The 25,905-nt window shown below is 48.8% G+C and overlaps 1 protein-coding gene across 3 annotated transcripts in view; it reads right to left on the bottom strand.

Moving 5' to 3' along the window:
• The window catches only part of AOPEP (aminopeptidase O (putative)), a 331,307-nt gene that overhangs the window by 127,685 nt on the left and 177,717 nt on the right, over positions 1-25,905 (bottom strand). For 2 of the 3 annotated variants that reach the window (XM_081151073.1, XM_081151074.1), the window contains 2 exons: positions 4,032-4,134; positions 3,337-3,444 (listed from right to left, as the gene is read on the bottom strand). In XM_081151073.1, coding sequence (XP_081007199.1) covers positions 3,337-3,444; positions 4,032-4,134 — 211 coding nt within the window. The remainder of the gene's footprint in view (positions 1-3,336; positions 3,445-4,031; positions 4,135-25,905) is intronic. The other variant, XM_081151075.1, reaches the window with a different exon arrangement.

Raw genomic sequence — 25,905 nt, 5'->3', positions numbered from 1 at the left:
GTAACAATATTCGCATCATATGAATGCCAGAGGAGGTCAAAAGTAAAGAAGGGTTAGAGAACCCGTTTGAAGAAATAATGGCAGAAAACTTCCCTAACCTGGTAAAGGAAAAAGTCACACAAGTTCAGGAGGCACAGAGAGTCCCAAGCAAGAGGAACCCAAAGAGGCCCATGCTCATATTTAAAATGCCAAAAATTCAAGACAAAGAATCTTAAAGCCAGCAAGAGAAAAGCAATCTGTTACCTACAAAGGAGCTTCCACAAGGCTGTCAGCTGATTCCTCATTAGAAACTATAGGCCAGAAGGTATGAAGTATTTAAGGTAAAAGCTAGGATCTGAAACCAAGACTACTCTATCCAGCAAGGCTATCATTCAAAGTAGATGGTGAAATAAAGAGCTTCCCAGATGAAAAAAGGCTAAAGGAATTTATCACCACCAAACCAGCATTGCAGGAAATGTTAAAGGGACTGCTGCAATTAGAAGTAGAAATAGAGAGAATGAGAAACATAGGCATGAAGAAAAAAATGGCAATAGGTAAGTACCTATCAATAATAACCTTAAATATAAATGGATTTAATGTCCCAATCAAAAGACATAAGGTAGCTGAATGGATAAGAAAACAGGACCCAAATATATGCTGTCTACAAGAGACCCACCTATAACAAAGGACTCAACAGGCTGGGAAAAAAACCAACTTGTGCAGACTGTAAAGGAGAGATGGACAGCAGTCATAGTAGGGGCTTTAACACCCCACTGACTTTACTGGATAGAGCTTCCAGGCAAAAAATCAACAAGGAAACCGTGACTCTAAATGACACACTAGATCAGATGGATTTAATTGACATTTACAGAACATTCCACCCCAAAGCTGCAGAATATACATTCTCCTCAAGTGCACATGGAACATCCTCAAAGACAAACCACATGTTAGGACACAAAACAAGTCTCTACAAGTTCAAGAAGATGGAAATCGTCTCAAACATCGTCTTGGACATTTACATCATGGAATACTATGCAGCTGTAAAAAAGAAGGATCCCTTACCGTATGAGACAGCATGTTGGGATCTGGAGAGTATTATGCGAAGCAAAATAAGCCAGTCAGAGAAAGATAAGTATAGGATCTTACTCATATGTGGAATCTAATGAATAAAATAAACCGATGAACAAAAATAGATCCAGAGACATAGAAGCATGGGACAGACTGTGAATCTCAGAGGAAGGCAGGGGTGGGTGGGTGGGGAGAGATTAATCAAAGAATTTATATGCATATATGCATAAACCATGGACACAGACAATAGTGGGGTGAAGGCCTGGGGGGAGGGATACCGGGTGGAGGGGACCAACCGGGAAAAAAAGGGCACATTTGTAATACTTTCAACAACAAAGATAGTAATAAAATAAAAAAAAGTGGAGTTCACCTTTTTGTGCCTGCTGCAATTACCTTTTGGATATGCTGCTTGTGTAGCTCAATGGATCCTGCTCTGATGTTGTCCAAAGCTGGCCACTTGGTGTGCTAGTCCTGGGCCTCCCGACTGATTCTCTGGTGCAAGCCAATGTCAGTCGCTGTCCCTGCCTGGCCCTCGGCAGCCTCTCTGAAGCTTGGCAGGACAGAGCCCCAAGTAGTCCAGAGGGCAGGGCCTCTGTAGGCCAGATGCTGGGTCTGCCTTGGGTCTCACACCTTGAAAGACCCCACTCTGAGGGGCTCTCCATTCCCCCATGGAACTGCGCTCAGCAGAGATATCTGGGACCTGGCTAGGATGATTTGAACAGACTCCCCTTGGGGGTGGTGTCTGTAACCCTTGGCAGGGGCACTTCCTCTCCTTCCCAGGGTTGCACAGGCTGAATTAACTGGGAAGCTCAGATCTGCTTCCCCGTAATGCCAGCACCGTGCCCAGCACACGCAAACTGTCTCCTGGAACAGAAGCCCACCTGGGGGACACAGCCGCAATAACTCAGCTCTGCACGGCTCCCTGGCACAGACATGGGTTTTCTTTTAAGGATGATGGAAATGCTCTGAAATTACACAGTGGTAGTGATGGCACAACCTTGTGTATATTCAAAAAACCACTGACTTAAACACTTAAAAGGTAAATTTTATGGTATGTGAACTACATCTCAATAAAGCTGTTATAAAAAACAATAAAGTTCTTACTTGAAAGAGATAAAAGAAAAACTGAATGATTTGGTGGAGAGAGCACTAAGTGTTCCATGGGAAGTTGAAATCAGAACCTCAGAAGTCCCAGTAGATGCAATGCCCTCATTTAACACTGCAGGGTCTTGGGGAGAAGTCGTTTTTAGCAGTAGGAATTTCAGCTAATCAGTCAACCAAGCATATAAGACTTCTGAGCCAGTTTCCAAGTTGCCTTTCCAAATACATGTTTAGGAAAAGCCCCTGTTCCCTAACCAAAGAATAAAAAGAGCGTCGAGATGAGGCATAGCCACCACACTCGTGCTCTCCCTCCGTGTGCTCAGATTATACTCGGACATCCTTTACATCTGACATCGCGGACAGCGTGACCCCAAACCGTGCATGAGCCCTAATGTCAAATATCAACCATCCCCATCAGTCCAGACAGAGCTGAGGCTGCATCTCTGAGCAGCCAGGAGCACTGCTTCCAGAGCCCGCCCCTCTTTGCTAACTTTCTTACTGCTCCGTGCAGCGCGGCCACACACCCGTAAGCTGACAGGCTTTCTCTGAATGTTCTGAGGTCGGCTGTCTGACTGTCTCAGTGCATCTTGTTAATCGACCGGTTTATCAAATATATATGGTGTGCCGATCACGTATTAAGTACTGATCAAATAAAGAGCATGGTCTGGCCTTGATGAGCTTACACATACAATAGAGGAGACAGGAAAAACCCAAATGACCTTAAATGAAAATATAATGATAAATAACGGCAATGACAAGGAAGGCAATGCCAAAGGCAAAGGGCCGAGAATAACAGAGTGGGTGCAGGTCTCACTGGCCGGGGCGCCTCTGAGTGTGTGACATTCACACCGAGACCAAAGGATAGGAAGGAGCTGACCTTGCAAAGATCGTTCCAGGTGGAGGAGCAGTAGGGCTGTTCTGTTGCTTTGGTTTTTAAGGTCACTTAAGATGCAATTATCCACATCACTGTGCACAGGACAGCTTTGGGTCACAGACTGTCCCAGAACTACAGGAAGGTCACCCTCCCTAAAACAACGCTTCCCTCGGTCCACTTCATTAACTTCTAGTTTTTCCTACTGTGTTAAATCATAAACCTTCCCCCACTTTTTAATACTCACATAACCTAGTCCCCACATGCCACACCCCCGCCAACTCTGTATCACGGACCCGTGAGGACTCATAAATTACCTGGGAAAGAATCAATTGCCCGTGAAACGTGTGCACAAATTTCCTTAAAAATGAAAAATAGGCATCGTGTCCAAGTCTTCTGGCAAAGAGCCGGAGAAGGAAATAGCCCTAGAAGGAGGAAGAAGAGAGATGCCCGCCACGGATGCATCAGAAAAATGCGTACCCAGTCGGCTCTGGCTCACCCACCAGCGTTGTATGCACATCTGATGGCCCGCCGATGTGCCCCAGGCTGCCCTCTCTGTTCTTACCAGTAAGGGTGGGCCTAGGAATTAAGGATCAGCTATGGATGTGAAGCCTGGACGCCCACCGAGGACCAGAAGGGGAGCGGGTCCCGGCTCCTCTCTCCCTTAGCTATCGAGAGGGGCCTTTACAACTGCAAGTGCTTCCTTCCTACCCCTGCCTTCCAGTTGGAACCTGACAGCAATTTTAAGCTTCTGCCCTTCACAGCTGATGTGACGCAGGAAGAAGGGAGGCACAGGGCAGGAAATAGTTCAGGTTCCTTTGATTCATGCCTCAGTTTGGGGGTATAAAGTATTTTAATTATGACAATCAGATAAAAACCTAGTCAAATATCATTACAATGCTGGTGATTTTTTTGCTTTGTCCAACCATGCTACTAATCTTCACTGTCTATGTGTATAACCTAAAAAGTGACACACCATAGTAACTGGCTTCTGCCACTTAGATGCGCTTACCTTTAAATAATGAACCTGCATGAAGACCTTCTCTGGATTGAGCCCATGTTTGATGACAGATGATCCTGAGTCACTCACATGGCCAGTTTTCTCTTTATTGGGTCTAAAATGATGCAGTAAAAGTTTGTTACAGTATAGCACATTCTTAATTAGTCCATAATATTGTCTTAGTCCTATTTTCAGAGTTGCTCAACAGTGTCTTAATTCTACTCAATAGTACCAGGTATAAATTAAAACAGTTTACATGATAAATCTGTATACTGAACAAGGAGGGATTTATATTTCGGTTGGCAACCTGAGGTTGGCTGCTCACAATATTTTACATCATCTTATCCAAGATTAAAGCTTGCCAGACCCTCAAGGAATCTAAGCTCCAATATGCATTAGTTAAGAACCTACATGCTTTTCTTTTGGTGGGAATGAAGCACTGGGAAATGCAACGAAAAATGTAGCTTTACTTGGAAGAACACAGAACTTACATCTTTAAAATAATTTTTTGACCCCAATGTTATCCACTTCTCTTGATTTGCATTTAGTAATTAAGGCTCCTTTAAGAAATATTCGTTTAACAAACAAGTAAGACAGAAGCAAACTCACAGGCAGAGAACAAACTGATGGTTGCCAGATGGGAGGGGGTAGGGAAACTGGATGAAAAGGTGGAGAGATTAAGTACAGATTGGCAGTTACAAAACAGTTATGGGGATGTCAAGCACAGCACAGGGGATACAGTCAATAATATTCTAATAACTCCGCATGATGTCAGGTGGGTACAAGACTTATTGGGGATCACTTCGTAAGTTATATCAATGTCTGACCACTGTACTGTACAGCTGAAAGTACCACAAAATTGAATAGCAACTGTAACTGAAAAATAAAAAAAAATTTAAAAAGAAATATCTGTACTCTGAAGCCAGTCTAGAATCACAAAAACAACAAATGGTATCGAAGCCCATGTTTTTAGAACAGGTAGGGACATTTGTGACCACACATTTCAACCTCCTCATTTCACAAACAAGGGAAGCTGAGGCACACGGGAATTAAGTTTGCATCTGAGGTCTCGTGGCTTGTTTTGATTCATGTTTACATTAGGACTGAAACCAATGTCTCCTTATTATCTATCAGATTGTTTTAAATATTTTAAAAAATTCCTTTAATAAAATATAATTGTGTTAGAGTGAAGCTTCACCAACTAGCTAAAATTAAAATATGTGACAAGGTATTTGCCGCTTTCAGCTGTCCTAAAACCAGTTCCTTGTGGGACAAACACTGAAGAGTAAGTGCTGGAGTGAGTGGAAAGCACAGTCCGATGAGAGAACTGGCACAGCAGAAAGGCCGGTGGTTATTTTTAACAGGTAGTGTGGTGTAAGTACGGGGACACAGCCATTGGAATCTAAGAGACCTGGTGTTGAATTTCAGCCTTACTTCTTATACCTGTTTCTCACTAGCAGGTTAGCTAAATTCTCTAATCCTCAATTTATTCACCTGCAAAATGGAAATAATCTTACATACCTCCCCAGGTCCTATGGAGAATTATTGAAATAATATATGCAAAATCCCTAGTAAGGGCCAGGGATACATAAATTACTCAATAAACTTAATAAAATATTATAAAGTTGTTAGCAACCAATGTTGCTAAATTCAGGGTTGGTCGTCCGATGTTAGAAGCAATGGATTCAGGCTCTTCTCTGACTTAATCCCACATGTCCACAGACGCAACAGGTAAGGATGTTGGGCCCAAATGGATGTGCCTGAGGGTGACCCAGCTTGCCGAATCAATCGCTTACAGTGTGCTCTGACCGCCAAGCACAGAGCCTCCCATTAGGCCTCTGCCAAAGATTCCAGTACATTCTCTCAGCGGACACGAGGCCTGGAACCAGCAATACCTAAAGATGAGAGCCAGCCACTGGAGCAAACCGCATAGTTCCCATTTTTCTACTTGATCCTTGACTTACCTACAGGACTACACTTGCGAGAATAACTAGTCCCTTTCATCACCATTTAAGACTCTATTGAAAAGCATTAGCTTTATTCCTGTTCTCAAGTTTGTCCTGGGTGGAGCGTTTTTATAAAGAAAACCACACTGGCTTTGGTAGGGAAAGCTCACAGCCACAGCCTTGCAGCCAGGGAGGCTTCTCAGAGCTGGAATTCAAACCAGTTTTCCCAGCCCCAGGAGAGACAGTTGCTGTAAGTTTCCTAAGCCCCTGAGCTCCGAATTAGACTAGTAGAAGGGCTGGGGCACAGCCGAGGGATGCTAATCTCTGCGCAGAAGGCTGGCTTCCAGGCTCAAGTTCCTAATGACGCGTTTAGTTGGTGCTTTTTTTCCCCTTTGCCTAAAAATGTCCTTCCAGAAAGCATCCCTCTCTTATTCTCTTCTTCCACCCTCTCCAAATGAAGACGTGTTCAAGAAAATTCTTTTATGCTGACAGCATCCAAGGCAAACGTACAAGTCCCCAAGAGATTCCTTTTAAAGTAGACGTGGTGCTGGAGGGAGCAGTGCCCAGGCACGCTTTGCAAGAAATCAGAGGGCTGGTTTTATGAGGCCAAGATGCTCCAAAGTGGGAAAGGGCTGACTTCCCATAAAGCCACTTACCCAGGTCTACACAGAGACAGTGCACAGCGACAACGCAGGAAACCAGTGAGTAATGAACCCCACTACCTGCAAGAACAGATGACTCTCACAGGCGAGCGAAAGAAGTCGCACCCCAAGCAGTGCGGCGGCCCCCCTTGCCCATGGTTTCACTCTCCGCAGTTTCAGTTATCTGCGGTCAACCAAGGACCAAAAACATTAAATTAAAAAATTCCATAAGTAAACAACTTATACGTTTTAACTTGCACGCCGGTCTGAGTAGCTTGATGAAATCTGCCTTCCCACGCTGTCCCGCCCAGGGCATGAATCACCCCTTTGTCCAGCGTGTCCACGTTGTTATAAGCTCCCTGCCCGTTAGTCACTCGGTAGCTGTCTTAGTTATCAGATCAACTGTCACAGTGTCTCATTGCTTGTGTTCAAGTCACCCTTACTTTACTTCATAAGGGCCCCAAAGCGCAAGAGTAGTGTTGCTGGCAATTCGGATACGCCAGAGAGAAGCCAGAAAGTGCTTCCCTTAAGTGTATGTACAGGAAGAACAGTCCCTGTAGGGTTTGGCACTATCCCTGCTCTCAGGCATCCGCTGCGGGTACTGAGCGGCTGCCCCATGGACAACGGGGTGGGGAGAAGCTACTGCACACACAAATGTACAATCGCATTTAGCTGGAGCCAAAGAGGGGGCAAAATAGAGCTACGGGGATACAGCACAGGTCAGAAGAAGGATTACCTTCGGGCAGGAGTACTGACAGAGTGGGGAAGAGAGGAAGATTTCTGGGATGCTGGGAATGTTACAAATAGTGATCAGAGTGGTGCTTTCATGAGGATAAATAGTAAAAACCTGTTGAGCCATCTAGAAATATCTGTGTACTTCAGTGTATGTTATATTTTAGTTAAAAGGTTAAGAAAAACAGATGCACGGTTTACACTGAAACTGTATACATTTCAAATGAAATGAAACTGTATACATTTTGTGAGAACAAAAAGGAATGAGTCTAGCAAAGCGGCTCTGCTGTTCATGGGCCATGGACACACGTGACCAGGATTAACCAAGCCCTCCACATCTGACAACCAACGAAATATTTTTTAAAAATAACGTTGTGAGAGGCAGGAAGAACTGTGGCAAGTACAATTGGTTCATTCTACTCCCAGTTTCATCCACTTTCCTCCTTGCCACTTATACAATCAAATCTGAAAAGTTAAATGCTCACTTTCCAAGTGTCCTTGCAGCTACCGATAGTCAGAAGGCATGGCCCCGGCCAATGAGACAAAAGCAGGTATCTACTGTGGTTGGAAGTGGGGTTCTGGGATAGCTTTGCTTTCATTATAACAGGGGGAAATAACTGGTACCGCACCTCTTCCCCCCACCGTCGCAGGTGGAGCTGTAACAACCACCTTGCGGCCACGGAGCAGCAATTCAACATGCTATGGAGACCAGAGTGAATGAAAGGAGGCAAACAGCTCATACACCTCAACAGAAGGAAGAACAACATGCAGATGGCCAAGAGACACATGAGAAAATGCTCAACATCATTAATCATCAGAAATATGCAAATTAAAACCACAATGAGGTATCGCTTCACATTGGTCAGAATGGCTCCATCAACAAGTCAACAAATGAGATGTGCTGGCGAGGGTGTGGAGAAAGGGGAGCCCTGGTGCACTGCTGGTGGGAACGCAGACTGGGGCAGCCACTATGGAAAGCAGTATGGAGGTTCCTCAAAAAATTGAAAATGGAGCTGCCTTTTGACCCAGTGATCCCACTTCTAGGAATATATCCCTAAGAAACCCGAAACACCAAACACCAAACCCGAAACACAAAGAATATATGCACCCCGATGTTCATAGCAGCGCAACTTACAATAGCTAAGATCTGGAAACAGCCCAAGTGCCCATCAGTAAAGAAGAAGGAGCTCTTACCCTTTGAGATAGCATGGATGGAGCTGGATAGTATTATGCTAAGTGAAATAAGCCAGGCAGACAAAGACAAATATCACATGATCTCACTTATATGTGGAATGTAATAAACAAAATAAACTGTTGAACAAAATAGATCCAGAGACATAGAAACATAGAACAGACTGAGGGGTCTCAGAGCGAAGGTGGGGGTGGGGGAGTGGGTGGGGAGAGATTAATCCAAGAACTTATATGTTTATACACATAACCCATGGACACAGACATTGTCATGGGGAAGGCCTGGGGGTGGGATGGATGTGGGGTGGAGGGGATCAATGGGGGAAAAAGGGACATTTGTAATATTTTCAACAATTAAGATTAAAAAAAAAAGGCAAATGGTCTTTGATGGTACCATTCAGCTGCTGGCTGCCCAAGATTGCCTGCCTTCAAACTTCTTACTGTGTGAGGAAAATAACCCCATTTGTTTAAGTCAGTACTGCTTACTATTCTATTAACTGTACTTAGATTCATTCCTAATAGATGGAGAATCAATCTAATAGTAACAGCTACCATTTCCTGCAATTCTCGTGTCAGGTCCTCTGCCAAGATATATATATATATATTTTGTTTGTTTGTTTGTTTGTTGTTTTTTGTTAATCCTTACCTGAGGATAATTTTTCTATTGCTTTTCAGAGAGAGTGGAGAGGAGAGAGACAGAGAGAGAGAGAGGAAGGGAGAGAGAGAATCACTGATGTGAGAGAGACACATTGACTAGGTGCTTCCTGCACACACCCTGACCTGGGACCAGCAACTAGGCTCATGCCCTTGACTGGGAACCAAACCTGAGACCTTTCAGTGCATGGGCCAACGCTCTAACCACTGAGCCACACAGGCCAGGGCCAGGCTCTTATGTATCATGTCCTCCTACCGTCACAAGAACCTGACAGCACAGGTACTGTGACTATGCCCATTTAAAAGCAGAGGTGAGGTCTGGACACAACCAGAAAACTAATTAGTGGCAGAGCTGAGGCTGGAACCAGGGTCCATGGAACAGCGAAGTCCTTGCTGCATTCTGGGGCCTTGTCACGTTCCAGGTCCCCATCTTGGTTGTGCCAAATACAAGTGGGGAATCTCAGGGGTGCTGCCTACCCTCCTGGAAGCTCAGTTTGCTCCCCTGTAAAGAGTGTGATGAGGCCCAGGTAATACGAAAGCACTCTGTAGACGTGAAAGTGTTCAGCATTTCTTAGGCATTATGTGCCAGTGTTTATTTCCTTGGCTGGAATACATGGAATGCGAGAGATCAAGTTACGAAGGTCGTTTGGGCTGAAATGCCCTTGGTTTCTGTTGTACCTGGCACAAAGTATAACAACTGAGATTAGCATGACCTGCCCCTGCCCATCTCCTTCCTCCACTGTACTCCCAAAGCAATATGGAAATTTAAAGAGTGAAGACAGTGACACCTGATACAGTGATTTGATTTGGGATCAAGCCTCCTGAAGAAACGACGGATTCTCAGGACTATCCCCAGGGTGGGATTTGGGAAAATGCCTCTGACAGGTGCTCAGGTGTGTCCGCTTGGGTCTGAACACCTATTGCTCTGCCACAGCCCAGATGGGCTGTCTGCCAGCCTTCTCTATCTCTCTCCTGGTGCAAGATCTTCACCTATACACTCACTACTGTGGTGCTGGAGCCAGGGACTGAGCATCCCAAAAATGAGACAGAGGGGGGCTAATCAGCATTTCAGCATCCCTGTCTGCGTATCAGTCACAGCTGCCCCACAAGGTCTGACTGTTGGGAGCAGGGCCTCACTCACCCACAATCATGGAGGGAGTTAACAACTACCTTTTTGTAGACACTGGCCTCAGGGTACTCATCTGAGCCCCAAATGCAAAAGCAGGACCTCAGGGGAAGCAGCATTACACACTGGTTAGGAGCTCGGGCATGAATCTTGACTCTTAAGTGCCACATAGTCTTGAGTGAGTCACACAACCCATGAAGCCCAGGTCCTTCATCCATAATGTAGTAGCACCTGAGAGTGCTTAGCCAGAGTTCCCGTTGGTGTTCAGTCATGATATAAATGTACCATCGTTATCATAATGAGTCAGGGATTGAGGCTCAGGGAGGGCTGGCTCTTCCTCTCACAGGCAAAGACATCAAAGACACCACCTATAGTTATGCACATATGACGCTATGGGGGGCAGGCTGGGGAAGGGAGCACAGGAACTCCAGCTACTATTCTGATAACTTCTTGCATCTAGAATTCTTCCAAAATAAACAGTTTTTTAGAGAAAGATATGACACATCAATGTAGCCTTACGCCTTCCATTTGCAGGATCCCTGATTTTGAATGTATACCCTTTCAGGGCTCGTCTTTAAGCTTGCTCCAGCCACATCATCATCGGAGAACAAACAGAAAGAAGCAACAAATCTTAGGGGATACTTAAAGCTCCAGTAGGCCAGGTCTGGGCATATTCCTTACACAATACACCACACCATTCTACACCATTCAGTGAGGAAATTACTAAAATTCTGGGTAAAAAATGGAGGCAGAATAATTGAAAATCCAGGATTTTTTTTTATATATGTATCTTTATTGATTTCAGAGAGAGGAAGGGGGGAGAGAGATAGAAACATCAATGATGAGAGTCATTGATCGGCTGCCTCCTGCACGCCCCCCACTGGGGGTTGAGCCGGCAACCCAGGCATGTGCCCTGACAGGGAATCGAACCGCGATCGCCTGGATCACAGGTCTACACTCAACCGCTGAGCCATGTCGCTGGTTGGGCCCAGAAAATTCGGGAATTTTATACCCTCCATTTGTTTTTACAACTATTTTTCTAAGAAGTATACATAATAAACACTGGCCACCGACTTGCTTTTGGACAGTGCTGCCAAAGAGAACTGGACAAAAAGGTGCCCGCCTCTAACTAATGAAGCTGCATTGCATGGAGCTGCTGGCGTCTGGCAAGTGTGACTGCGTGCTTTCCGCAGTGGGTTTAGCAGCTACCCCGCAAAAAGGGTTTTCCCCATCAGGGACCATTCTCCGATGGCAGACACGGCAGGCCATTACTGTGGTGCTGAAAGGCAATTGCCGGAATGATTTAAGGCGGAAGGAGGCAGCTCTCCCAGGAATCAGAGGCAGTGAAGAAGGTGTATTCCGCCCGACCCCACGAGAGCAGCGGCGGGGGTGCTGCGGGAGAGGTGGGCCGCCCCGAGCGGAGACAGGCAGGCGCCGCAGCTCTGGGGCCGCGGGAGCCCGAGCACACTCGGCCCGTTTTGATAAGCAGGGTAGGAAAAGGAGAGATGAAACTGAGAAAAGCAGGGAGTAATGAGCATCGATACAGAACCAAAATAGTCCTCAGGCTCTGAATGGGCATAAATCGGGAATTCCTCCCTAAGAAACAAAATCGCAAGCAGGGAGGAACAGGCACGGATTCACACGGTGGCCTGAGCAGTGCATCGCCGCATTCAGCACAGCAAGGGACAATCCGGACACATTTTCCAAGGAGACAAGGGGGCGAAGACGCCCGCACGACCACGCAGGGGGTTCCGATAAGGGGGGCTTTCAAAGGACACTGCAAAAGGTGAAAGGGGGGTTCTGGGGAAAGAACACAACCAAAGCTAAATGCGAGAGCCCGGAAGCTGTGAAACTGTCGCCAGGAAGACGGATTCCCAATGAACCGATGCTGATGGAGAAGACCCGGGACAAGGAAAGGGGCTTTGGAAGTAGCATCCGGAGCGTAAGGAAGCCCAGGTGCTGAGAGGTGAGGACGAATAGAACTACCTGACTCTCACTTTGCTGCAACTTTTTAGCCAAGAAGGAAGGTTTTCCAAGTGTACAGGGTAGAACAAACACTGTCACGTGGGAACTGCTGCCCTGCACGTGGAAAGTGAAGCTTGGTACCGGCAGGGGGCTCCTTCACCCGCTCCGGGGTCCGGGCCCCAGGCTCAGGGGAGGGCCAGGCCCACCTGCCCTCAGGCCTCTGGGGGATCGAACCTCGGAGACAGCGGGCGGGGCGATGGCCTCAGACGGCACCATTCTGCCACATACAGGGGACAAGAGGAGGGGAGGGGAAATTCGTGACTTGGGTATTGAACAGACAGTTGGTGAGCACTGAGGAGAGAACATGATTAACCGCAGGAGTCAGCGCGGGATCTCGCGGCCACTTTGCGAAATTCACTTGGGCCGCAGGCATCCGACTTCTACAAGGCAGCCGGCAGAACGGATGCGTGGCGAGTGTGTGGTATTGCTTCGTGGCTTCACAGAAGGTTAAGGAACAGAACCCCAAGGCTGTTGATTAATTACTTGCTATAACCAGGAGGGAGTCCTCGGGGATGTCCAAGGCATGGGGACTCACTGGCTTAGCAGATTTGCATAGGACTCTGGGCTAGGAGTCTCCTGGCTGGTTGATGGACAGCATCCATCTTCAAGAACAGAAACCACAGGCTTCAACAGTTAATAAGGACAGAGAGGTTTTTAAAATTAAGCATTCACCTATGAAAACTATTTGGTATATTAAACTGTCTGCAAACTCAACGTGCAGCAAGAGGCGACTGGTGTGGCTTCCAAAATAATGACCACGACGGTAGGTGGGATGACGGGAGCAAGGAGGGTGTCGCAGGAAACACTGCTGGGGAGGGGGTCCGACAGAGTGTAGAGCTGGGGGGGCACAGCGGGGCTCTGGAGCCAGACTTCCTTCTGCCTTCATCCCAGCTCTGCCACTCTCTAGCTGTGGGAACACGGCTAACCGTCTCCACGCACCTGTCTCCTCAGCTGGCAGGGGAAGGAAGATGGTGCTAGTGCCTGTCTCACAGGGCCGTTCTGAGGATTAAACGAGATAATATCTAAAGTGGTTAGAATAGTATTTGGGACATGGGAAGCCCGCAGAGAATGTTACTAAGGAGAGAGTTGTATGGGAGCTGGAATGGAAGACTGCCATGGGGAGATGTATGACCCTGGGTTTAAAAAAGAAATATGGTATATGAATGAGTAAACAAGATGTGGTACATATGAGATTCATATATCACAGACATATACAATGGAATACTACTCAGGCATAAAAAAGATGAAATATGCCATTTGTGACAACATGGATGGACCTTGAGGGTGTCACACAGGTGCATCCAACCTAATTAAAGGTGGTCCTTGCTGGTCGGGACTGTACAGATAAAGGGAAGCAGCCAGAGTCCCAGCGCATTCGACAGAGGCGTAATGTCAAACACAATGCTGTGTTCAGTTCAGGCGTCACATCTGGAGAAGGCTGTTCAACGAAGACAGCAACAAAGCACCAAGCCCAAGAAGACAAACGTTCTCCCAACCTGCAGTGCGTATGATGAATTCATCCACGCCTGTGACCCAGTGACCAGGAGGAAAGGAAAGATGCTGGCCTTCAGAAATGAGGATGGTCTGGGAGAGCACAAGGCGAGTCCTGTGCAGCTCTGAAGGTTGGGGCCGAGAGGACCGGGCAGACCTTATCCCCAGGCAGGTTCCGGCCGGTCTGAGGAAGACGTTGTGAGACGGCTCTTTCCACAGGGACGCTGCTCCTCGCAGGAGCACTGAGTCGTGGGTCCTGGAAATACTCAGGCAGAGCTGGCAGCTGTCTGTCAGGGACATGGGAGGCTAAGCAAAATCACTTTTTAAATCCTTTCTGACCCTTAGTATTCTATAATCTACAATAGCCTGGAATATGGGTAAGTTGCAGCATTTAGAAGTAAAACATTACTCATCTACTGCCTGGGAGTCAACAGGTTTGCTACGTGGCCTTGGCCTCATAAATCAGCATCAAGAGTGATTTTGATTAAAAACAAACAAACCAAAAAAAACCCTAAATGAATTAGAGGAACCTTAACTGAATTTTATTCAACCACATATATTTGGGGATATATTTAGCATAAGACTATAGGAGCCAAGCAATACAAGGCTCCCATTATACTTTTACAGCGCTGGATCCTGGGGGAGGGTGGCAGAGAGAGGCGTGTGGCACAATATACCTGAACTGGCAGCCTCAGGAGCCAGCTTAAAAGGGGCCCCGCACTCTGTTCAGGGCTAAGGTGATCATAATGAAACACAGGCTGTCAGTCTGAACACACATGCAGAACCCAGGACTATGGAAAGCCTGCACATTACAGGAAGCAAACGTAGAAAGGACAAAAAAGAGAAATACTTTTTGTACTGCGTCAAAGCTCCACGACTTCATTCCAGAAAGGGGCAAATGAGACAAGCACCTGCCTCATTTTTCAAGGGAGGCTGGAAGCGCGTTTTGAACACCAGCGACATGTGCGGTGCTGTGCGCAGAGGCAAAGGGAAGGCTCGTGTCCTCTCAGGACTGCGAGAGGAGCCGGCAGGCCGTGGGGGCTGAAGGACTTTCCCCTCCTCGGTGGAGGGTGGCAGGGCTGGAGGGCCTGCCTGGGTCTAAAGCCCCACATGCCAGGGATGAAACACAGGACGAGAGGCTGCGAGAGCTCTTTAGTCTCATAGTTGGCAAGCTGTGCACCGACAGGAAATATGAGACCACTCACCACAGCACCGACGGTGAGAGCAAAAAACTCGAAATTACCACAATGCCCAGTGGTTAACAAAGGGCTAGAGAGTCAGCTATGAAACGTTCATATCCTGGGATATTCTGCAGCAGTTTAAGAAAAAAGACCTATGTATGTGGGTAACAGAACAAGGCTCAGGATTGTATTATTAAGAGGAAAATAGATTTTAACACATTAGCAGGTATTTTTCTTTCACTCTGCAGCAGGTGCAGACAAATACTTGTAACAGCTTCTGTCAGCCATTCTGGGTCAAAACCGTCAGCCCAAACACAAACTAAATGGGGGCAGGAGGGCGGGCAGGCAAACACTTGTAGAACGAAATCCACGCAGAACCCAAGAAGCCGCTCGCTGCGTGAGGGGCTTTCTGAGTGGGACACTAGCATCGACTGGCCAGAATGTAAGCTCACAGTGTTCGCATGGGCCGAGCACATGAGACGCCCTGGGAGGACAGGAAAAGTGACAGGGAGCTAACATAGACTAGTTTAAGCAAACGGATTATTTTTAGGAAAATATAAAAAGTGCTACAGTGAATCGGTGCTACACAGAGTAGCAATATGGAAGTATGCATATATACTTATAAAATTGTTATTTTCTGAAGGATTCACAAGAAAATGCTAGCCGTGATTACCTTAATCAAGAACTACAGTGGTAGGGATGGAATTTTATACTTTTCTAAACAGAAGTTTCCTGTTAAATACTTTTATTTTTAAAAAGATTATGGTTAACTAAGCAGTGACTAAATAACTGATTTATATCTTATTTATGATTTTCTATATGAAAAAACCCTACTAAAGGTTATTGCAAAAGTGGAACACCATGTACAGTAAAAGTATGTGATTAGGGGCCTCTCGAGGAGAATTCTATCCCTCCCTTAGAAATACCTGAGTGGTGAGTAACCAGGGAATGATCTAGAAAAATGAACAGGGAGGGTCATTTGAGTTCAGCTATTCAGGACATGTCCGTTGTCTCTGCTGGATAAAAGAAGTGAGAGCTGAGGGTGTCCCTCCACCAGGAAACAGGAACTGAGTGGGCAGCTCCAGGGGTGGAGCTGGCCTTTGGGACAGGAAAGGGCAGAGTCTGTTTCTGGTGGCTGACAGCCCCAGTTTTCAGAAAATGCTGGCACAGGTGCAGCACCCTCCTCCTACCCTCCTAAAAGGAGAGAACCAGTCTACACAGCTAGCATGTGTGGTTCAAACAGAAAAAAGCAGACGGGGGGTGGGGTGGGGTGGGGTGGGGTGGGGGGGTGAAGGACAGGAATCCCCAGGGACCGACGTAGACACGTTAGAAACCCACGGGCCATGCGGTGGCTGGAGCTCAGCAAGACTCTTCAAGGCCATAAGGGCAGGAACTTTTCCTCTCAGGGCTGTGGTGAGATTCTGCACAGAAGCAGGGAAGCTGTATAGAGCAGAGCCAGAGGGGACACCTAGGTGGCCCTTATGTAGAAATTAGACCAGAGTAAGGAGTGTATGAGGATCCTACTGGTCTCAGAAACATTGCTAATTTAATTCTTACCTCAAGCTATCAGTCTGAGCATCTTCATTTAACATTCACATTTTCGGGGGGTTTGTTTTTGCTTTTAATTCCATGTTTCTCATTCGAAACCAAGCATTCTTGTACTTTTAAAAAATGTCTTAAATTCTTAGTAAAATTAACTTCTGAACACTCTGGCCAATCGTAAGTTTGCTGGGAGGAAAGGTGGGTGTTTCCAGGCTCTGGCTGGTAAAGAGATGGGAACAGGGGGCCCTTTGTGGTCTCCAGGGGAGGGTGGCAGCAGCAAAGGACATGGCTGGCCCGGCTCAGGGCCCTGGAGAGAGGAGGGAGCAAGGCAGAGCCAGGAAACCAGAACAAGCTGGGAGGGAGAGTGGGGCTGGCTGTGGGGGCTGCGTCCTTGTCTCGCCTGTCACTTTTTGGGCAAACATTTACCAGGTGCCATAAGGTCTAGGTGACAGTGTCTAACATTGCTGAGTATTTACTATCAGCCAAACAATAGGGAATGGACAATATTCAGCCACTTTAGATGCACAAAAAATGGCAATTTCCTGTGATTCAGCCTAACACAAGTGTTCTAAATGCCTTGCACATATTCATCACATGTATTCCTCACACTCACCTACAAGGTAGAAACCACTGTGTTGCTTTACAGAGAGGAGACTCAAGCTCATTCAGTGTGGCTGCGTAACTCTCTCGGGCCACTTAGCCTGCGGTGGAGTCAGAACTAGACTCAAGTCCAGGCAGGTCGGCTCCCAGGCTTACTCTTATGAACCCCACACTACTCTCCTGGGTTGATACTGAAGACTGACGCTCTGGGGAGAGGTCAGGCCGGCATCCTCAGGTGATGCTTTGTCCAGGAAGCACTGGATTCCCATCTTTCACTCTGCTGAAAGCCATAACGAATCTCACAGAACCACATGCTCACCCGGTTCCTCTGGTGGGTCACTCCTTGTCCCCAGTCAGGGACAGCTCTCCATCACATCACTAAAAGGCCTCTTTGAAGCTGTGCTGACATCAGTCAGTTCTGAACAGCCCAAATAAAGGGCTCAGTAGGAGCCTTAGGCCAACCAAGAAGAGAATCGCAAGCTCCTCTAAACTCAGGCCTGGGTTCCTGAAACAGCCACCTAATTCCATCCAGTCTCTAGATTCCATCTCTCCGATCACGTGTCATCCCAAGTCTGGGTCACCTTCCCAGAAATCCATTTTTATTATGTCATTCTTGGAACTGAAAGTAGCTCCCACTGCCTGGACGGTCACGTACAAACTCTAGAATTTGGCATCCACTGCTTCGCTTGTCCTTCCCTGTCCGCCCCAGGCTCACAGGTCCTCAATGGCTGCCCTCTCCAGTAAGCCCGTTCTCATTTAATGCCCATTTCCACATTCGACTCACTACGTACGCCTGCCAGGCTTTGCTCACTGGTTCCCTTCCCTCCGCCTCTTCGCCGATCTCAGTGCTCTCCCTACTTACCATCCCGGCTCAAGCCGCGAGCTTCCCAATGGCTCCTCTAACATGCCTACCAATATGAAACTCTGGGTTCCTAGAAATCTGAGGATGCAGCCTAGGATTTGTCTAAGTATGTCTTGTGATCAGTATTTCAACTCTCCAAATAATATATAAAGCACCTCAGGGATAGAGATCATGCTGTATACAACACTTATTTCAACACTTATCAAGTCCCCACTCAGTGCCAAGCACTGTGGGGTGCAGTGGTAAGGAAAACACAGTCCCTACGTTCAAAAGGCCGATGGTCAGGGGAGAGATGTATTAGTTCAGACCATATAAAATTGCTGTATTTGTAGGTTAAAAATGGTTGGATGTTGGAGATTTAATAATGTTTCATTCTAAAGACAATTATCAAATAATGTAGGGATGGAGGAAAAAGCAGAGCAGTTAGGAGCCCCGAGGAGGGCCAGCAGCTCGTCCTGCCAGGGCAGGGCCTGGACTTCTGGAAGGCAAGGATCTCTGTGCTGAGTCAGAACCATTTGGGGTTGTGCAACGAGGGAGGAATGTTCTAAATAAAGACACCATGAGAAAAGGCAAGGAGACGATAAGGAACAGGCAGAAGTAGGTGTTACGGGCTGAATTATATTGCTCCGAATATTGAATTATGTTGCGGTCCTAAGCCCAACACCTGAGACTGCTGCTGCATTTGCAGACAGGGCCGTTAAGGAGGTAGCTAAGTTAAAATAAAGCCAGCAGTTTGAGCCGTAACCCAGTCTGGTTGGTGTCCTTACATAAGAGGACATTAGTATGTACAGAGAGACACTGGGGCTGCCGCACACAGAGGAAAGACCGTGTGAGGACACAGCAGGAAGGTGGCATCTGCAAGCCACGGAGAGAGGCTCCAGAAGAAACCGAACCTGCCGACACCTTGATCCGGGACTGCGAGCCTCTAGAACTGCAGGACAATACATTTCTGTTGTTTAAGCCACATACTAGTCTGTGGGATTTTGTTTGGCAGCCCTGGCAACCTAATACAGTGGGGTTCTATGAAATATTTGGGGTGGCTGGAGAGGGAAGCAAAGAATGGCAAGAGAACAGACTGAAAAACAGGTCGGAGCGACGGTGTGGGGCGCCTTGACTGAATATATTAAGAATCGTGAAGTTTTTCCTGGTGATGAGGGGAAACTTTTAGAGGGTTTTAAGCAAGGAGGTGGCAGAATCATAAGGTGTTTTAGGTACAGCTCCCCGGTGGATGTGCGGAAGATGGATTTGACAGGCAAGATTAAAGGAAGAAAAACCAATGTGGAGGCTGCTGGCCTGGGGCACACAAGCCATTAGGTTCTAAACAGAGAGACAGTGTTAGGGATGAGAAATTGAGAAATACTTAAAGGCGAGTTCACAGTGACGGCTGGAGCCCTCCCTGGAGGGGAGAGGAGAGGAGAGGAGAGGGAGGAGCTAGAGGACTCCCAGGTTTCTACCTATGACTTCAACACTAGCGGAGGTGAGCAGATGGGATGGGGAGATGGGAGACGCCTACTGGGCAGCCAGGAAGAGATGATTTCAAATGGGCAGCTAAGCACTCACAACTGATCTTTAAGAGGGGGCTGGGCTGGGCTGGGCTGGGCTGGCGACTTGGGACCCTCTGGCACAGACAGGAGGTGTGACCAGCAGTACCTATGCCCCACTCATATTCTGTGGGACTTTTATCACCTGTGTGCACATCAGCTCTTGGCATGTTCTCTGAGACTCTCTGTCAGATGTGGCCCTCAGGTTGCCTAAGCCTGGTTTGCCCGTGAACTCTAGAGCCAGAAGTACCCAGAATGTACATCTCTCCAGGCAATGACGACGGGGCAGGGGTATTCACACTCTGGGCCCCTTGCCCCAGTGGGAACAGCTCTGAGGCTGACCCCTAATGCCTCCCGAGCAATCCCGCATAACCGGGCTTGATAGCATGACACCCAGCTTGGCCTTCCTCCCCTCCTTCTCACTTCCACTTCCCCTTCCGTTTCCCCTCCTGAGAATACTTCCTAATAATCTTTCACATGACTCTTGTGTGAGGGTCTAATCTGGGGAAGCCCAGCACAGTCAGGGGATGTAAATGAGACCACTCCAGGAGGACACACGGCCAAGAGGAGAGCCTCCGGGGACACCAGCTCTGGAGAGGCAGGCGGCCTCTCCAATAGCAGACAGCCAAGAAGACAGAGGAAGGATGGCAGAGGGCGACAAGGAGAACCAGGGAGGGCCAGGTGGCAGAAAGCCCCAGCAAGCAAGAGCCACCAGTGGTACCAAATCAGGCAGAGGGGCCAATGAAGCAGGACTTAAAATGCGTTTATAGAATCCAGTGCTCACAGGGCACAATGATCTCAGGAAAAAACAGCTTCCCTGGGCTTCTGATCCCGGTCCCTGGCCCACAGGATGACAGAGTCACCCTCGCTTGCACACAGATCCTCCCTTGACATCTTCCTCATGGACAGCGGGTTTTAAATAGATACATTTAAATTCTAGTTTCGCCTCTAGAATTAGAGCTGTATCTGTAACTGTATGAAGACTGACGGCATCCAAGAGGTCAGGGTAGACGCGGAGGCTCACGTGCTCCTAGAATGGAAAGAACAGGCCTCAGGCCTCAGTCTTCCCTGTGGGGCAGGAGGCAGGAGGACAGGGCAGTGGGGCCAGTGGAGACGGAGGTGAGGTGCTGGGGAGCCCTCGGGCCCAGGCTGGAGGAGCATGGAGAAGACTGAACCTCTGAGCCAGGGGTGGGCGGCATGTGACACAAGGGACTTTAAGGCAGCCTCGTGGGGCTGCGAATGGACGTGTTCCCACACGTGGGTGGGAAAAGACTGCTATGTTCTTCAAGGATGAGAAAGAAAAAATTTGAGAAAAACTTTAGAGGTGAAAGCTTTGTGCATATTAGAGAAGGTTTACACATGGAGTTTTTAAAAATCCTCACCGGAGGATATGTTTTTATTGATTTTAGGGAGAGAGGAAGAGAGGAAGGGAGAGAGGGGGAGAGAGAAACATCAACATGAGAAAGAAACATCGATCAGTTGCCTCTCCAACCCACAGAGCACCCGGCCAGGGCTACACGTGGACTTTCACCTCTGCAAACTCACTGTAGCTCAGGCACGTGTGAAGGCAGAGCTCAGGACGCACGCTTCACTTCGGCTACAACAGAGCGGCACGCAGGGTTTGCCCCGTTATGATGGGATGCCTCTGTGACCGGGGTGAGACACTCACAAGATGCCTGCCTCTCCTAGAGCTGTGTGGACTGGAGGCAGCAGCAAGGACAGAGTTACACCAGGCTTTGGGCTTGTCAGAGCCTCCCCAACGTGATAGAGTTTAATGTTTTTTTCAGCACAAGCTTGACTTTAACAACGAATCCAGAAAAAAGGGGGCGTGACAATAAATCACAACAAAAACCAACAGAGATCTCTTCTGACTCCATCACTACAGCTCTTCTACCCCACCAGCCTGTCAGAGTACCTAAAAGCACTGAGAGAGATGCCAGAATCCAGCTGTGCCCTGGGGACAGAGGCACCAGAGCCTTTAGGAAGCCCCTGCCCCCTCCCCGCCAGCGTCTTCCCTGGCAGGAGTCCGGGCTCTGCCCTGGCCCAGAGGGAAGGTGGGGGAGCAGGAGAAAGTGAAGCTGAGGCGCCGGGCAGGGTCGAGCAAGACAGTGACAAGCTCAGCTGTGCCTAGTGCACAGCCTGCCCAGGGCGGGTGGAGAGGAGAGGGAGGGTCTGCAGAGAGCCCTGCCCAGGGCGGATGGAGAGGAGAGGGAGGGTCTGCAGAGAGCCACTGGGGTCTCATCTACGGGAAAGGCAGCTTTAATAATTAACAATGAGAAAAGGCCCAGAGTCAGCAATGCGCCCCCAGGCACTGTGAAGTCTGAGCAGAGCTCCTGGCCTCAGCAGCCCGCAGCACACCGCAGGCCCAGCACGGAAGGCCAGGAGGTGGGGGAACACGAAACCGCCACCAGAGGAAACCGCCAGCCTCGCCCATCTAAGGCGCACGCGGTGGGGGCCACGATTCACCGCTGGTATATGGGTACATGGAACGCACACACGGGTAACAGTTCCTATAAATTACTGAAATTAGCAGGTCGGAGCCAAACAAAATTGTAGCTTTCCCCTTCGCACTTTAACACTCCAGCATCTGTAACCAACACAAGGTTTTCTTCCCCCCCCCCCCCCCCCCCCCCCCCGGTAGTTACTGAAACAAATCTGACACGTGCCGTCGTGTGTAAAAGCACAAGGATGCTTGGTCCAAGGGTACCTTTTTTACCCCGACCTTCATGTCGTCCCCCAGTTCAAGATATGTGCGGTATTTTTATTTTAATACAAGTAAGTGTGACATCAAGTTTCTTGAAGGCAGGGAGATGGTTAGGGGAAGATGACGTCTCCCCCGCTCTGCTCCTTTATCAGCTGTATGACACTGGACACCTTGGTCAGTCTTTCTGAGCCTGTCATCGCAGGGAAAATGTTCAGTAGGCAGCAGGGGAGGTGGGGAGGGGCTGGCCAGGGAGGTGGGGGGAAGCCAGGGAGAGTGTGACACAGCAGCAACGGGGAGAAAGCGCTGTTAGCAGGGAGTGCTTGGCCAGGGTGCAAGCTGCTTTAAGGGTGGGCGAGAGGTTTCCACAGCACCTGGCGGCAGGGAGGCGCGCTTCACGACACAGACCCAGACTTCTAAACTGCTCGCTTCATCATTCCAAGACCATGCAGTCTCTTAAAAGAAAACACACACCATAGCATCTTTGGTCACTGTGTTGTTTTAAGAGACTTCTTTACCAAGGCCTTATTTGCATATTAAGACAAAGTCAAGCCCGAGAACAAAATTTTACAACTCCAATTCCTCCTTTCACTCCGAGTCATCCCTAGGTTCTGTGTGTCCAGGGAAGAGAGAATTCTAAAAGATGGGAGTAAACTAAACCCAGACCATGTAGTTTGGGGCAGGTTCAGAAACATCGCCTCTTCATTGTGAGTGCCTCTGGTAACAGTATTTCCCGTAAGGGTGTGCAACAAGTCTTGCAAATGCAGTCATTTCACAGTTAGCCTAAATTTAGGCAAATATGATTTCTGAATACAAAAACAAAGGGAAATACAGGCCACAATAAGCCTTCTAGCACACGGGTCTAAAAAGTGTCTTCTTCCTCCAGGCTCCATACACGAAGGCAAAGCTGGGCTGCCCACAGCCCCGTGGAGTAGCAGTAAGTCCCTCACCTGTGTGCTGACTTCCCAGCATGCAGGCTGACTGCTGCAAGCTGAAAACACATGTCATCCCTGGCGTTAATCATGATGCCCACCCCCCACCCCCAGGGCTGTGGTCATGCAGAACTGAGGCATCAGAGGGACTCAGACACTTGGAGAAGGAAGAAACCCAGCCGAGAGGTGACAGGGTCGGCACAGCTATTACACAGTCGCATAGGAGCAGGTGCCTGTGTCAGCCGCCCTAAAACAAACCTCTCTGACGTTCAGCTCCTTCCCCTCTGAGCACAACCTCCTCACAAAGTCCATACACACTGTCTCCACTTCCTGACCACCCATCCACTCTCCTACCAACCCCAACATGGCTACGCCCCCCCCCCCATAAATAAGTGCACGCATGTCAAGATCACAGCCTCTGCACATGGCCCCACCTCTCTCCCTCCCGTTCACACCCTCTGCAGCATCCCACACCCACGCCCGCCTTCTTCACGTTCTTTCCCGGCTGCTGGTGTCTGCATTTTCTCTACACTAATTCCCCCAGCTCCTCTGCTGGCTCCTCAGCTTCCTTCCAACCCCTTCTCTCACACTCCTCTATCCCTGGTGATTTCAAGGTGCTCAGATTTTAAAGTATTTATAGGCCACAGGTTCTAATCTTTCCAATGAGCTCCTCACTTGTAGACCCCACTGAGTTCTCCATATTGAACAGCTACTTGGGCATCTCAACTTGAATACATGCAAAATGGAAATCTTTTTTCCTCCAAAGCCCGCCCCTCTCAAAGTCTGTGCTGTCTCACCACATGGTACTATCACCTGCCAGCCACGCAAGTCAGAAGCCTACAAACCATTCTGGCCACTCTCATCTCCTCTTCCCCACATTCAGTCCACCTGAGACCTGCCAGTTCCACTGCCAAACATGTCTCAAATAGGCCTGCTTCCTGAGCCTGTCACTGCCACCACCAGGACAGTTTCTGTGGCAATTGCAGCATTCTAACCCAGCTCCTCCTCTCTGTAAGCTGCCTGCATCCACCCCACGCAACAGCCAGAGCAGCATGTGAACCCACAGGACAGAGCGTGAGCCTTCCCTGCTCAAGGCCCTGGGGCAGCTTCCTTGCACTTGAAGCAAGGCCCTCAGCCTGGCCCCTACCTGTTCTCCCTGCCCTCCCGACCACACTGCCCTCCTTTCTGCCCCTCCACACCAGCATGCCAAGCCCTTTCCTACCTCAGGGCCTTTGAGCCTCCCCCAGAGCCATTACCAACTCCTCACTATAAACCACTGTGTTCCCTTCGCCCTGTTTCTCTCAGCACTGTAAGTAGCTGTGCACGGGGCAGCGACCCTGCTAAGTAGAAGCTTCGGATGCGCAGGGCCCCTGCCTACGTGGGTGGAGCTGTCCACTAGCAGAGTGAACAGAAGCGGGAACAAGGTGCCGGTGGGGACTGCAGAGCTCTGGCTCGGGCTCTCCCGACAGTGGATGAGTCAGCGCTGCTGGCAGTGTGAGTGTGTGAGCTGGGACTTCGCCGAGGGAAAAGCAGCCACCCCACGCTGCCCTGAAGCACGAACACGCGGGTCCAGGGTCAGGCTGGGCCTCCGGTTCCCTCACACCTGGGCCTCCACGGGCAGTCACTGCGGAGTGGGGTGTTTATTTAAAAACATCGAGAACAGGGAACCAAGTCCAGCTGGCTCCTGCCCAGGAGGTACACTGGCCTTGGGGGTTGCCATCTAATTGCCATCTGAAGTGGGGGCGATTCCTGGATGGCCACCTTCCCACCTGTCTGACTGCGGAATCCAAACTCTTGGCTGTAGCCCAGAGGGGGCAGGATGAAAGCTTCTGTTGCCATAGCAACCGCAGTGCTCCTGGGGCCTAGGCTGGAGGTTTCAGATAAACAACTATTCAGAGAAGTGAAGCAAAGGAGCAAAGCAGAGAGAGACAAAAATGGAAAAAAGGCAAGAAGTAATCCTACAAGTGCTGCAAGTCGCACTCTACAAACAAAACGAAGGAGCTGGGAGTAGGATCCTCCCACCGGAGTGGCCTCCTGCTGGGCTGTATCCCGAACAAAAGGCCCATTGACACAAACATCTGTTACTACTAAACACTTAGGAATCAATATTTTCCTAAAGGGCTTTTTTTCCCCTTTTTGGCTTTAAAGGGTAACTGCCTGCCAGGCTACCAAACCCAACCTTCTCCACGTCCCCAGCCACCACATGAAGCCACTATTAGAACTTCAAACGAAGAATTGGGTCCCGGAAATGGCCTTGTGCTAGTTTTTTCCTTAGTAGAGACACCAGGAAAATGTCAGAAGGAGAATCCAAACCCACACCCTGTGTGACTTCAAACATAACAAGCACATCCCTGGGAGGATGAGTAACCTGGTCCAATTTAATTAAAAAGGAAGCAGCAGATCTGATACATGGCTAAATGTGTGGACGGAAAGGAGGAGATGGAGGGAGGGGAGGGAGAGGAGGGAGGGGAGGGAAGGGAGAGGAGGGAGGGGAGGGGGGAGGGAGGAAAGAGAGGAGGGAGGGAAGGGGGCAGGGAGAGGAGGGAGGGAAGGGGGGAGGGAGAGGAGGGAGAGGAGGGAGGGGAAGGAGAGGAGGGAAGGGGGCAGGGAGAGGAGGGAGGGGAGGGAGGGGAGGGGGAGGGGGGAGGGAGAGGAGGGAGGGGAGGGAGAGGAGGGGGGAAGGGGGAGGGAGAGGAAGGGGAGGGAGGGGAGGGGGAAGGGGGA

Source organism: Miniopterus schreibersii (assembly GCF_964146895.1).
Source record: "Miniopterus schreibersii genome assembly, chromosome: 11".
NCBI lineage: Eukaryota > Metazoa > Chordata > Mammalia > Chiroptera > Miniopteridae > Miniopterus > Miniopterus schreibersii.
The sequence above is the reverse complement of the archived record's forward strand: the minus strand, read 5'-3'. Positions and strand labels throughout refer to the sequence as shown.